The 15,453-nt window shown below is 39.4% G+C and overlaps 1 protein-coding gene across 1 annotated transcript in view; it reads right to left on the bottom strand.

Annotated features, from left to right (window-relative positions):
* The window catches only part of rb1 (retinoblastoma 1), a 201,428-nt gene that overhangs the window by 133,598 nt on the left and 52,377 nt on the right, over positions 1 to 15,453 (bottom strand). The window contains 4 exon segments of the mRNA XM_069889674.1: positions 7,383 to 7,465; positions 7,553 to 7,584; positions 13,669 to 13,725; positions 13,813 to 13,929. Of these exon segments, the coding sequence (XP_069745775.1) occupies positions 7,383 to 7,465; positions 7,553 to 7,584; positions 13,669 to 13,725; positions 13,813 to 13,929 (289 nt within the window).

Genomic DNA, 15,453 nt, shown 5'->3' with positions numbered 1-15,453 from the left:
AGTTGATGTGATTGAAGTCCCTGGCAACAATCATACAAACACCAGGGTGAGTTGCCTAGGCTTCACAGTTGGCCCTGTAAAGCTCTCTCAGTGCTTCCTTTGCAGAAGCAGGAACAAACTGCTGCGATTAGAGTGGCTGCAAATTCTCTGGGCAGTTCACCATTAAGAGCTCTATCTCCAGTGAGCAGCACGCCTTCAGTACAGAAACATTCGTATACACAACCCTCAGGGCTTACCAGAAGCAGGAGATTTCAGTTGCAGTAGAACCTTCCTGTTCTTAACTTCAATGCCTCGAGCAATATTCCCTTTCTCTTCTTGATTCACGATTGCATTTGCAAATCAACTTTTTGTGATTCATGCACAATCACCTCTCAAGTTTCTCAACTCTACTTCATGCTACAATCATTCACCATTTAAATAATAATCTGATCTTCTATTTTTTCCTTTGAAAGTGAATGACCTTGCATTTACCAACATTGTACTTCATCCGCCAGACCTTGACCACTTACTTAACCCATCTCTATCTTTTTGCAGACTTTCTACATTCCCTGCACAATTTTCTTTACCATTCAATTTAGTGTCCTCAGAAAATTTAGATATGCCACACTCAATTCCCAATCCCAAATTGTTAAGGTATATCATAAACAGGTGAATATTAGCATGTTTAAAGCATCCACTTGTGCACTAAAGCGTAGCCTCAAACTTACTGACAGCCTTCACCAGTGATTTGATAACTACTCTCCACTGCTGGAATCCAACATTAAAGCACAATTCCCAAAAGCCAAGAAAGCAGTTTCTTTGAAGTCACAGGAAATTTGGCATTTCCCCAAGTTCTCTTACCAACTTTCATAGGTACTCCATAGATAGTATCCTGGCCGAATGCATTACAGCTTGGTACAGGAACTGCCATGTCCAAGACTGCAAGAAACTGTCAAGAGTGGAGAACATAGCACAAGCTATCGCGAAAGCCAACCTTTCCTCCATCGACCCCAGCTATACCTCTCACTGTCTCTGCAGAGCTGCTAGAAAGTTAAGTCACTCATCCCACTCTGGTCACATTCTCTTTCTTGTCAGGCAGATGACTGACGTGCTTCAAAATACAAGCCTCCGCACTGAAGGACATTTTCTTTTCTCATGCTATCAGACTCTTGAATGGGTCTCATAGCAACAAGACCATGCCCTTACACTGATATTTGTAATTCTACTTTTCTCTACTCCCTGCACTTTGGGTTGGTTCTTCCTTCATATCCAACTTATTCATTTGCTTATTTATTTGTTATTATTTCGCGACCTGTGGCACGATTTGGATTGCTTAGATGGCATGCAAAATAAAGCTTGTTGGATAAATGACAAATAAATAATTCAGTTAAATTTAATTCAACCTACAGCATTTGAATCCAATGGAGAAATACTAGATAATTATATTTTAATGGAGAGGAATTTGATGGATTTCTGACATTAAAAAATCCACAATGTACCCAGTAAGAAATCTACACAAGGTTAATTATAGCCATGAGCCACAAGTACCATACTCAAGTTCTGTTTTCTCCTTTTTTGTGGTGGTCATAATAGCTAGTATGTTTGTTGCTTTCTTGGAAACTGGATTCTGAGATTGTACTCCATGGAGGAACTCAGCAAGATAAGTGAGTTTCAATTCTTATTACCAAATGTATTTAAAAAAGGGATCAGGACCAAATGGTGCATTACATACTGGTTATCAGTGTCAGGGCTGCGCAATTGCTCAGCAAAAGGAGGTGTGATGCGCTCCTTCCGTCCGATAGCCTATTGATTACCGTTAAGCAAGGTTTAGTACCTGTTTAGCCTCCAAATCAAGGTCACGAGAAGCCATGGATTGCAGATGGTGGATGGTTTTTACAAGTAGATTTTACAAATTGGAATTTATGATTGTAAAACTAAAAATGCACAGCAGATGAAACTGCTGATTAATGGCCAGGGTTATCAGTCCAGTATGGACAGTGCAACTGAAGGCGGCAACAGCAAACCACTTCAGTATTTTTCCCTTTTATAATCACGAAGTCAACATCGACTATGGACTCAGAGAGGAGAAGAGGCAACAACTGCAATTCAGAGAGTCAGAGATCTTGATGAATGGAGAGACATGATTGCCTACGCCGATGACAAGGCAAGGCACCTGAATGATGAATGACATACTGGTTATCAAAAACAAAATTAAACTTCACTACTGCAAAACAGTCACTGGTTAATGAATTGCAATGAGTGCAAAAACAAGGGAATACAAGACAAAACATTAGTTGTCAATAAATGCTTCAGGGTCAGAAAATGTCTGATTTGAAGCCTACTCTGAAGGCTTACATACAAAAAAAAATCACAGAACAATGGAAAGGGACCATTTGACCCACTGTGCCTATTTGTTCTTTCGTAGACATACTCAACAAGTGCCAACCCCCATATTTTACCCATAGCCCTGCAATTTTGACTTTCACGTATTATTCAAGTAGCTTTTTGATAGTTCATACCAATTGATTGCTTTTAGGATACACATTCTAATTCACAACAATTTGCTGTGCAAAATAAGAGCTCCCTTACGTTTTCTCTGAATTTTCATCAATGAAATTTTAAAGAATGCAAAAATATAGAAATAGGAACAGGAGATGGCTATTAGGTCAGTTGAGCCTCCCCAACCATTGACCTGGCCATGGACTCGGCTCCACCTATCTGCCATTTCCCCATAACCTTTTCTTCCCTTATCTATCTATCTTGTTTCTTTGATGGTTTTTTAACTGTCCAGAAGATTGTACGTCTGTTAGAAACAATTATGGTGACATCAATTTTGTACATTTATGGTATAAAGCACCCAATAACATTAATGCTGAAGATAAGTAAAATTAATGTTTTATGACAACAGTGATGTAGTACACAATATTCAAATAAATACTTCTTTGTGGGATATACATACAGTATATATCTCTGAAAATCTTTGAGAATTGAAATAAAGTTCCAATTTTTATCGAGGATTCAAGTGTGAGATGGTACAAATCTTGGTCAATCAGTTTAAAGTATATCCACTATTTAAAGTCTTAAGAAACAGCCACAGTATGAAAAATAATGCATTATTGAATTGAACAGGTACAGTTCCCTTTGTTCCCACACTTTCTTAGTAGCTAATTTTCTTTCCGGTCTTAACAATGTTGAAATGCCATCATTGAACTGCTTGATGGGTCTGCAATCAGCTACCAGCCTGGTAAAAGAATTAGTTTACCATTTCAAATAAAACTTCCGAGTTATTTCAAAAGGCCTGCTGCTGAAAGATTCACATGCCAGTCAATGCTCTAAATTATCTATGAATGCTCGGATATGCTTCAGGTGAAACTGGGATTTTCCTAAATCTTTCGAGATGACTAAATGTTCTGTTGCTTTCTCCAATATCGCGATTCCAACTCCACCCTTTTATTGTTTTGTGATATTAAAAAAATACCCTGTAATAATTTAATGTGAACAGTCATTGATATTCATTGGTGCTGGATAACTTCTCAATAATTTTTTTTCCAAAATATACTTTATTCACAATAAATTATATACAATGCAGGAAAGACCAAGAATTTTAATCATAGTGTTAATCATATCAAATAAATTATTTGCAATTGAGGAAAAACAGTTCAAGACTTTTTACATTCATAGTATCAATCATCTCGACACATATTCATCACTGTACATTTTATATTTTTCCCTTAATGCTCGGTTACCACCACTGTGGCACCTTGTTGTTTCTCCCCTTCCTCTGTTGATTAACAGGCTTCCCATCAGTGTCGGCTCTTCAGTGCCCAGTAATGGGCAGACTCTAGACTGTGCATCTTCCCCACAAGCCCTTGTGCTGACTGCATCAACCCTCAGCGCATCCTTCAACACGTACTCCTGCAGCCTGCAATGTGCCAGTTGGCAGCACTCCCAGACTGATCTCTCAGTATGCTGAAAGACCAGCAGGTTTCAGGGCGTTCAAAGGGCATCTTTCACTGAGTTGATGGTCTTTAAGCAGTTCTGGATGTTGGACTTAGAGTGTGCCCCCGGGAACAGCCCGTAGATCAGAGAGGCTTCTGTCATGCTGCCACTGGGGATGAACTGTGACAAAGCCCCCCTGCATCCTTCTCAACACACTCTTTGCCAATTTACATTCGGCAAAGAGGTGAGCAACAGTCTCCACTCCACTGCAGCCATGCCTTGGACAAGGTGCGTGGAGAGTGATGTTCCTGTTGTGCAAGAAGGATCTCACCTGGAGGGCTCCTCTAACCGCCAGCCAGGCCAAATTCTGTGAACCCTGACAATAAGGCATTCCGCCAGATGGCCTGGATGGACTGCTCAGGGAACCATCCTACCAGATTCATTGAGTCCTCATCTCTCAGTTTCTGCAGGACATTCCGTGCTGACCATTGCTTGATGGCCTTGTGATCGAAAGTATTAATACACTTTACAAATGCTGGCCAATGAAGCAACAACTTTAAAAGCATCAAGAATGAAATCAATAATTCCTTGATAGACTAGAAACTTCCAATTAAAACAAAGCAAACCTATAGCAATGGTAGACAAACAAATCAGTAACGTATGCTAACGAACTAAAAAACTGCTGTCCATCAACTTCAGTTGAGATATAAATGCCAATAATGTACATTTACTCCAATGTTTAATTTTAAGCTCGGCTCAAAGCCAGTTAATTTTAGTTTTCAATAAATCTTAACAACATCTCAGCTGTCTTTCTTTGTTCCTTCATAAACATATTCAATATAAGGATAATTTCCAAACCTGAATATGGAAAGTGGATGATCTATTTAATTCAGGGGTCAGCAAAGTGATCTCCCCTGGGGGTCGATGGGACTATCCACAGGGTCGATAAATATCAAGGCTATAGAGAAATTTATCATTGATAATATTAATTTTACCTGCTTGGGGGTCGATGAGAGATCAAGGATTCCATGAAGAGTCAATGGTTTAAAAAGCTTGCTGACCCCTGATTTAATTTAATGAGATTCTACTAGAAATATTTAAAGGAATCCTTCGAAACTATACATAAATAAAATTACTCTGGAATTACACAACTTAATTTTGAATGATACTTGGGGTCATGGTTTTATTTTCAAATCGTCTTATGATATTAACACAAGAATACCTAAAATTTATATTTTATAGGTTAGAACAAATTTTTTTTGATCAGCACCAATTATGATTAAAGTTGAGTTCCTTCAAAAAGAGTTCAATGATTAGTTTGAATACCAAACTCAAAAGTTTACTTCGACTCCAGCTTTTCTTACTACGCTCTTTTTGCTATTCCATTGATGTGCAAAATTTCTTGATGCAGTTTAGGTTATTTAAGAACTAGATAAATGGAGTGATCGACATCACCTCATGGCTGATTGGACTGAGCATCTAAATTTGACAGAATGTGTTATTCTAGAAACAGCCTCTATTGCTTTGTTGATTGCCTTGCTAACGCTACCAATGAATAAGGAGTGAACTTTGTCAGCTGATTTCATTGCCATCGGTCACATGGCAGTGCATAAAACCCCTGAATCACAAGGATCAATACAGCTGATCAGATGACATAAAAATGGTTAGTCATGGATAGCATGTTCACTTTGTGGTTGCTTGAACTTTGAAACTAGTTAAGGTTGCTTGCAGAGAAAAGTGAAGATTCAAATTTAACCAAGATACAAAAGGTTAGATTATTCTGAGTAATTTGGTTTATAGAAGCAGCAAATAGCTAAAACGTGCAATATGAAACAAAACAATTCCATGGCCAAAATAGAGTTAAATGAGTTCCCTGTTTTATAGAAAAAAAAACAAGTTATTTAATGTCAAGGGTGTTTGATTTGTTTCACTCCATGATGCAATAATTCAGCTCAGTCTTTGACCTTTGAAATTTGAACAACTTCAGCATCATAGCTGCAAAGGTAAATTCCAACAAATAGCCTGATAGGTTACTTGAGCAATTTGTTAAGTTCTCCACCACAGAGCAGATGTAACCATATAAAACAAGCATTAACCAGGTCTCTATGAAGAAAAAAAACTTGGATCATCACATGAAAAAAAATACCGCAAGTACCGTACAACTCCGATTCTCCAAAATCTTCATTTCTCTGAAATTTTTTAAAATTTTCGGATAAATGAGGATATCGGAAACAAATCAGAAATTCTCATTTATCTAGAACTGACCTCACAGGTTGAAAAAAAGATTCACTCGACGTGAAATTAGAACGGCGATTATCCTCGTTTCAAATAACTCCCTCCCCTCTCTCTTTCCATTTCTTTTCCTTCCCCTATTGACTTTTCTCTCCTTCTTAAACTGCATGCCGCAGTCTCCCAGCCGCAAGTGGTCGGAAGAATCTCTTGTCCTGGCATCATCAAGGAGAGTGGCATCCCAGACAGGAGTGGGACCTCAGTGGTGTTCCCTCCCCTCCTCGGCACACTGAACATTGACTCCAAATCCTCCTTTCGGCCTACTTCCCCAGTGTATGTGTGCGGTAGGCCTAGGGGAGGATTCAGAGTCAAGACTCCAGTGTCAGGAGCTCTGGTGAATGGGGTGACAGGAGTCCGTTGACTTGCCAGTGAATGTTCCACTGGCCTAGGAAGCCTCCCCAGCAGTGGGTTCGTGTCAGGGATCGGCAGCGGCGGTTGCGTCATCTTGGTGATTGGTGGCCGCATTGGGTTCATCCAATTGGAGTTGTACTTTTAGATAGCAGAAATTTGTAATTTATAACATCCTAAAGGACTAAGGCAACAGAATGATAGGAAGAGCACTTACTGCAAATTTTTTCTCTACGTTACACACAAAGTTATCTTGAAATAGATTACTGTTTCATCATTGCTGAGCCAATATCACAAAGCACTCTACTAAACACCAAGACAGATGTACCTTTCACACAATGTTTCAAAACCAACAATATTTACATCATCATTTTGCTCAGTACTCCCAAGTCCCTATTATATATATAATATAACTGGGCCTCATTTAATGTGATTAAATGAGATCAATATAGCTAGAGTAAAATACTCTGAGATGTAAATTTGAATAATTAGGCTATTCTTTCAGTATTAATTGTTGCAATAGCTCTGCAGCAGCAATTACCTAAGTATAAATATATGTAATATATGATTTATCATAATTCAAAGTGTTGGCATTGCAGGTGGCAATTTTAAGGTTAAACTGATTTATCTCCAATACAAAAAGTAGCTGCAACTGCCAAACAAGAGCAAATTGGAAAAAGAGAAATAAAGACTCAAACACTGAAGAATAACAGAGAATACCAGTCAACCGAGTCAAGAATGGGAACTGAAAGTGTATTTAGGCAGAAAGTAAAATATGATTATTGTATTATGAAATATTTAAAATTTCAAGTTATTCGCATACTTACAGGTAGCACCATATGTGGTCATAACAACTTCAACAGCACAAGCAAGAAGGGATCCATGAAAAGTAGCATCATTCAACAGCTTGCTACAGAGAAAAGAAGCAATCATTCAAAAATTCATTTATATCCATTGGAAATGTATCAACACTTTTGAAAAAAAACTATAAATTTACCTAAAGTTTTGGACAGAGAGTCTCTTTTCTTCCTGCAAGTATCAATCATAAAGAATAAACAAAACAATGCAGAGAACATAGCAATTCAGAAATGTAATTGAAGTAATAATTCCACAGAATGAGGGGAAAGGGTGAATCACATTACAAACAAGATGCAACATTTTAAGATCTTAACAAGTATTCTTGCCTCAAATGAAAATACCATTACCATACATTCATAAATGTACTTGTTTGCTTCACCACACTTGAACCATTACTGATATGACTATCACATGATACTTATAGTTGGCGTTGCGGTTAGCCTGTGTTTTCAGCACCAGCGATCGGGACCAAGGTTCAAATCCTGTGCTGTCTGCAAGGAATTTGTATATTCTCCCCGTGTCTGCGTGAGTTTTTCTCAGGTGCTCCAGTTTACTCCCACAGTTCGAAATGTACCTGGGGTGTAGGTTAACTGAATAGCATGGACTTGTGGGTCAAAATTGCATGTTACCATACTGTGTATCTAAATTTAAAATTTAATTTAAAAAAATTAAGAGATCTTCTACAGAGATCTTTTTTTTAAGGACAAAAACTGATTTATTTATTTTGGTATAAATAAAGTTTTCAACTCAATTTCACTTCATCAAAAAATGACATTCTCTGCAACATTTTGCTGATTTGTTTTTAGAACACCTTGCAACATCTTTAAAAGTAACCCCTTCTGCCCACCTGTCAAGCCTTTTCCGAAAGCATGTTTTGAGGTGAGGGAAGGATTGAAAGAGTGCAGAGAAGATTTACTAGAATGTTGCTACATCTTCAGGAGTTGAGTTACAGGGAAAGATTAAACAAGTTGGGACATTTTTCCTTAGTGTTGAAGAATGAGGGGAGATTTGAAAGGAGTTTATAAAATGATGAGGGGAATAGACAGAGTAAATGCAGGTAGGCTCTTTCTACTAAGATTGAGACAGATAAATACAAGAAGACATGGCTCTAGGGTGAAAGGTTTAGAGGGAACATTAGGAGGAACTTCTTGGCTCAGAGAGCGGTGGGAGTTTGGAACGAGTTGTCATCTGCGGGTTCACTCAAGTTTTAAGAATAAATTGAATAGATACATGGATGGGAGTGGTCTGGAGGGTTATGGCATGGGTGCAGGCCAGTGTGACTAGAGGAAAGATGTTTCAGCACAGACTAGAAGGGCTGAATGGCCTGTTTTCTGTGCTGTCGTTTTCTATAGTTTCTATGAAAGGCAACAAGGAGGTTGGAGGATTAGCCAGGTGAGAGTTTGAATGAGGCGAGGGATGGGGTTGAGTTTTAAAGGGTTTGTTGTGGATGAAGAAGGAAGGGGCTTGTGAATTTTGGAAGCAAGGTTGGAGGAAGTTCAATTACCAAGTGGCAAGGCCTTAGACATATATATTTTTTAAATTATTATTTGATGGGAGAGGAGGATGCAAGAGTTTAGGACCAGTTGGGAATTTGTGAGAGGAGGAGACTGATAGTGAAAAACCAAAGTGTGCAGGTGCTGTGATTGCAGTTAAAAAAAAACCCCACAGAAATGCTGGAGGAACCCAGCTGGCCCCACAGCACCCTAAGGAGGCAAAGATACACCACTGACGCTCTGGGCCTGAGTCCTCTCTCCTTGAAGAAGGATTCAAGCCCGAAACATCAGCCACACGTCATCACCTCCTCTGGACGCCGTGAGAATGGCCGAGCACCCTGCCCTCCCCCACCTCCCCCAAGCCACCACCTCTGCACACTTTTGAGATTGGATTAAGCAGATCCTGTATAATTTGAGCAAGACTCCATATATTGTAACCTCCTTAATGAATAATTTTGAAAAATCAAAAGTGAAAAAAGACCACACTGCTGACCTGGGGGAATAATACAGGAAGTCGCTGGTGATACTCAATTCAGAAGAGAGGTGGATTATTACAATGGACAAACAGACAGATGAACAGTAAAGTGTTCAGCGATAGACTTTGGAAGGAGGAATGATGAAAGATTAGGATACTTTAAAATTCATTGAGCTTGCTGCAGATGAAGAGAGAACTAGTCTTTGTGAATACAATATATACATTGGCACACAACTGTGTGAGTAAATATATTAGAGCCACAATTACAATCCATGTGTGTTATATAAGACATTCATACAGTGACAACAGGAGATTCATGAAAACCTTGGGCATTTGGCAGCAAATGCATTGTAACTGACCTTGACCAATAATCTCCTATGTCTTTCAATTTTTCATTATCAAGTCAAGGGACCAATCCTTGCCCAATGAAAATGGAGAATAACACAATAGTCTAGGGTGGGGGGGGGGGGTTGGGGGGTGGTGGGAACTTGCATGTCCAAAGGCCAATGCAGCAACCAACAGACAGAACCAAGCAATCTTAAAAATGAATTGGATAAAAGCTCTATTGACGTACCACATCCAATATGTTTGCAAACAAAATTATCCAAGATCAAGATTTTGGCCAACACTAGGTGAGTGATCCATGCAAACTTCTTCTCAAGGTCACAGCCATCACAATGTGATATAGAGAAAAATAAATCAAGAGTTCTGGCTACAGTAAAGGCTATGGTATCTGATCACATGCTAGTTATAGCGCTGAATACATGCTCCAGAACGGAGTTTCTAGTCTTTATCTTGATACAAATAAAAACTGCCATCTGCTTGACAACATGGCAATGTTTAATTTGCATCTCTGAACACCAAAGAAAGGGCAAATCCAATCTAGCTAATTACTGATAAATTAAAATCAAAAAAATGGCAGATGACTTATAGCTTAAAAGTTTGAACTATAAAGAAATACTGTAATCAGTAGTAAATCACGAAAATAGTAGACACCGTGGTTGAAGTAAAAACACAAAATGTTGGAGAAACTCAGCAGGTCAAACAGTGTCCTTTATGTAGCAAAGGTAAAAACACATAACCGACATTTCAGCTTGAAAGGAGAGGGGACCAGTCTCTCCGATGCAGAGAAGGCCACAAAGGAAGAACCGGATGCAGTAAATAAGTTCTGTGGATATACAAGTGGTGTTGCTTCACTTGAAAGGCCTGTTTGGGGCCCCGGACCACAGTGAGAAAGGAGGCATGGGAACAAGTGTTGCACCTCCTGCAACCACAGAGAAAAGTGCCAGGGGTTGGGTCTTAGTAAGGGAGAGAAGAGTGCACGAGGGAATCATGGAGGGACTGGTCCCTAAGGAAGGCCAAAAGTGGAGGAGAAGGAAAATTGTGTCTGCAGTGGGATCCTGTAGTAAGTGCCGGAAATTCCAGCGGATAATGTATTGGATGCTGAGGCTGATGGGATGGTAGGAGAGGATGAGGGGGATTCTATATTTTTTGCGTCTGGGTACAGATGAGTGGGAAATAGAGGAGTTGTAGGTGAGGGCTCAGTTGACAATGGTGGAGGGGAAGCCATGTTTGTGGAAGAAGGGAAACATTTCTGAAGATCTGGACTGGAAGATCTCATCTTGGGAGCAGATGTGGCAGAGATGGAGAAATTGAGAGAAGGGGATGGAATCCTTGCAGGGAACAGGATGTTAGGAAGTATAGTCAAGGTAGTTGTGGGAGTTAAAGGGTTTGTAGTATATGTCAGTAGAAAGTTTGTTTTTACTCCATCCACCAATACTCAAAGCCTTTTCATTAACTTCAAAGTATAACCAGTGGTAAACATGGACTATGGAAAAACTAACAATGTTCAAGAAGTTCAAAAGCATTCAATAAAACCCAAACTGATCAGTGACCGGCTACATTAGCAAGTGCATCAAGGATAACATGGAGATCAAATACCACACAACCAGAGCGAAGCAGAAACCATGGTTGGACGTAGAGGTCTGTGCACATCTCAGAGCTTGGGATGCAGTCTTCAGAAGAGGAGACAAGATGACTCCAAGATCAGCCAGGGGTGCACTCTCCCGTGCAATCGGAAGGGAAAGCATGGATATGCAAAGAAGATTCATGGTCAGCTGTGCCACACATGCATCATGAGGTGCATTTGGCAAGGTATCAAAACATTAACAGACCACTATACACAATAAAATAATGCTTTTTTTAAATCACAATGCAAGTCAACGATAATGACACATCCCTTCTGGACAAACTGAATATCTCCAAACAGTGTGACAAGAATAATAGGCTGATGCCAAAGAAACCTCGATTTCCCCCTCAAGAACAGGCCCCTTGTATAGCTATGGCTGAGGTGAGAAGAATTTTATGCAAGGTGAACCCACACAAAGCAGCAAGACCAGACAACAGATCCGGTCGAGTATTCAAGGACCGTGCAGACCAATTGATGTCCTTACAGACATCTTCAATGCACCATTGAGCAATCCATTGTTTCAAAGCAACCATCACCATCTTGATATCAAAAAGGATGATGTAACAGGCCTCAACAACTACCACCCAGTGACACTAACCTTCACCAATATGAAATGCTTTAACCATCAGGTGATAGAATGCAACTACCAGGGACAATGGATCCATTTAAATTCACCTGCAGATGGAACAGTTCCATTGACAATGCTCTTGCCTTGTCCCTCTAAATTGCCCTGACCAACCTGGGGAAACACGAGGCTGCTGTTTGTTGACTTCAACTTAGCATTTAATACAATCTTACCCCAGAGATTAGGGGAAAAGCTGTCCGCATTGGGATTCAACACCCCTCTCTGTAATTGGATTCTGGACTTTCTTACACAAAGACCACAGTTTAACATCATCAGGCATGATCATACTGCTCAATGGCACATCTCAGTGCTGTGTGTTCTTCATGCTCCTCTTTGCACTACCAACCTATGATTGTAATACCAGAACCAGGTCAAACAGAATCATCATGCTTGCAGATGACAGTAGTTGGCCTCATCAGCAACCACGATGAGTTTCACAACAGAGAAGAGGTAGAAAATCTCATGAAATGCTGCGAGAATAACAGCAAGTCTCAACATGGACAAGACAAAGAAGATGACTGTGGACTTCAGGAGCACCATAGACAACCACTATACATTAATAGATCGTTAGTGCACATAGTAGAGAACACCAAATTTCTCAGAGTCCACTCAGGAAATGACCTATCCTGGACACACATCTCACTTGTCAAGAAGGCGCAACAGCGATTGCACCTTTTTAGAAGGCTGAGGTGAGCAAAGCTACCAGCCACCATTTTATCTATTCTCTATAGGAGCTGTATCGAGAGCATCCTGCATGGTTGCTGTCGAGGATCTGATCAGAGATCAATCCACAGGACCACAAAAGCAGCGGAGAGAATCATCGAGTTTTCCCTCACCCCCGGAAGCAATTTACTGGGATCGTTGTTTCAGGAGGGCTCGTAAAATCAGTGAGGACTCTATCACCCCATCGGGAAAGAGATATAGAAGTATTAGAGCCAGAACCACCAGAACCACAACAAGCCAAAGTTTTGAGCTGTGATTTGTTCTAAATACAATCCATTTAATATGGAGATGGAAGATTTCAGTGTTGAAGATCACACTTTGTCCTCTCAAGGACTGAGTAATTGTCACAGAAAGATAAATGAGGATAGATGCATCTGCCAAAGATGAAGAGTGAGAATGAAATCAAGAATCCAAAGTTCTCTTCTCATCTACAATAGGCTCAGGGGAAAAAAAAACACATTATGTTCTTTAGGACTCAACCAGCTTGTTTTAGTTGTACTACTGAGCCTTTCCTGGTGACAAACACATAAACCTTTCACTATGCTGTTCCTATTCTTCATGCTACTCCCAAGTAATGCTTAAAATAAGGAGAAATGGTTCAGCATAGGAGGGCTTATAGCTGGGGTTAATCATCAGGTTGTTGCCTTATGCATATTTAATTTGATGTGTTCAACTGTAAGGTATCTGGGTCTAATTCCTCTCAAACCACCACTGTTACCACACATAATGTTAACTGAAAGGTGAAAAATCATTGTTTGGATACAACTCAAACAACCCATGACCTCTCTCAATTTTGCACATAACTTCATGAATACCACTTACTCTTTTGGAAAATACAGCATTACGCCATTATTTACAAATTTTGAAATTATGCAACCCAATTTCATTCATATGTTTTCCAAACAACACTAAGGGATTACATTGAAATAAAACCCTTAAATATTTTTCCCAGCTGCAAAAAAAAACTTACCGATTTTAACATGGATTCCATAACCCTATAGTACAACCGTACACCAAGTTTATATCTCTGAAGGAAACAGAACACAAATAATTAACCAATCTGAAGCATAATCACGTAAAAATCTTGGAACATTGAATTCAAAAGGATACATACCTGTGATCCGATCTCTGCCCAACCTTCTCCCACAGTATGAGCAAAATTCTCCTGAAACCTCTGACCTAGGTTCTCCACTCTCTTAGTAATATTTGTGGTGGGGTTTATAGTACAATTCTGAAAAAGTATAAAAATGCTGAGTCTAATAGTCCTGCAGTACAAAACACAACCTTATACAATGTCTCCAAACCCTTACCAAATTCACAGGACAGAATTAGGATAGAATTTTAGAAACTCTCTTCTTCTCAGGGCATATTACTTGTGAAACAGTGGTCATGGTAACAAAGAATTCTACGTAAATATTCACTACAAAATATCCACTCTTCACACAGCTGATATAAAGACATTAACCTATACAACTGCGCATCCAGAATTGCTCCAACACGCTTTTTTCAATGGCACAGCAGCAAAATTTACCAACTTTCTCCTTTATCACAGACACAAAAATGGACTTTATCCAGCCATCCAAAATCTGTATATGCCAGCATTTAGGACAAACCTCAAAACTTAAAATATTCACCTCAAAATCAGGAGTCATCTTATATGCTGGGTCTAAAATCTGAACCTTGACAGTGAAGTCTCAGCATCACTGTCATCTTCTCACCGGCTTCGATACAATCTTGCACGTGTCAAAGTCTCAGTACTCCCCGATAGGGTCCACCCACCTAGTACAACTGTCGTCAGCTCTGTACAGGCTTTAACCGGCCTGTTACAGGAGCCAACAGTGGTTTATTTTAAAAATATGTTAATAAAAGTAAAACCTTTACAGGATAATTTGGTATTAAAATATTGTGATTTTCTTTTAACAGCATCTACTGGTCAGTGATAGGTGCCAGATTTTGGGGGAAGGGGGCCATCTTATTGTTCAAAACCGACATTTTTGGTGGAAATTCCGGGGTCATCCATACGCTAGCATATATGCTATACACATAATTTAAAAACAAAATTCTGGAAGCATGCTGCACCATTGCTGGAAAAATGTTTCAGGTCAAAAACATTTCATTAGAATGAAGAAAGAAAGAAATTTGAGGAGTCTTGAACTGCAGATTTAATGTTTCATCTCTTTTCTATCTGCTGAGTATTCCCAGAATGTTATGTTTCTATTTCAAATTTCATGCATTTGCATTTTTTTTTTAAAAACTCCAACCATATACATGTTAGTTCAGAGTGATCAATTACATCTGTGATTTTTCATAAGAATGCAAAAGTTAGAATTTGGCAAAATATGAGAGACAAAACTAATTTTTTAAAAAATTTTGCATTTAGAACTAACCTTTTCTCTATGGAGTCCTCCATTCTCAGCAATCACCCCTTTGGCACTATCTCTATGACCACAGGAAATGCTACACTTGAAGCCACACAATCATTCTGGGCCCCAAACAGTCCTTCCATATGAAACAATACTTCTAAATCTGCAGGGGACATCTACTGCTCCTGCTGTGGTCTCCTCTACATCAAAGAGACTGGACACATGTTGGGAGATCGCTTCATTAAGCACCTTTGCTCTATTGCTACAATAGCAGGAATCTCCCAGTGGCAACCCATTTCAATTCCCCATCCCATTTCCATGTCAACATTTTTGTCCATAGTCACAAGTACTGCCAGAATGAAATCACACACAATCTGGAGGAACAACACCTC

Source organism: Narcine bancroftii, chromosome 7, assembly GCF_036971445.1.
Source record: "Narcine bancroftii isolate sNarBan1 chromosome 7, sNarBan1.hap1, whole genome shotgun sequence".
Classification (NCBI taxonomy): Eukaryota; Metazoa; Chordata; class Chondrichthyes; order Torpediniformes; family Narcinidae; genus Narcine; species Narcine bancroftii.
Note: the sequence above shows the minus strand (reverse complement) of the source record. Positions and strands in the feature narration are given on the sequence as shown.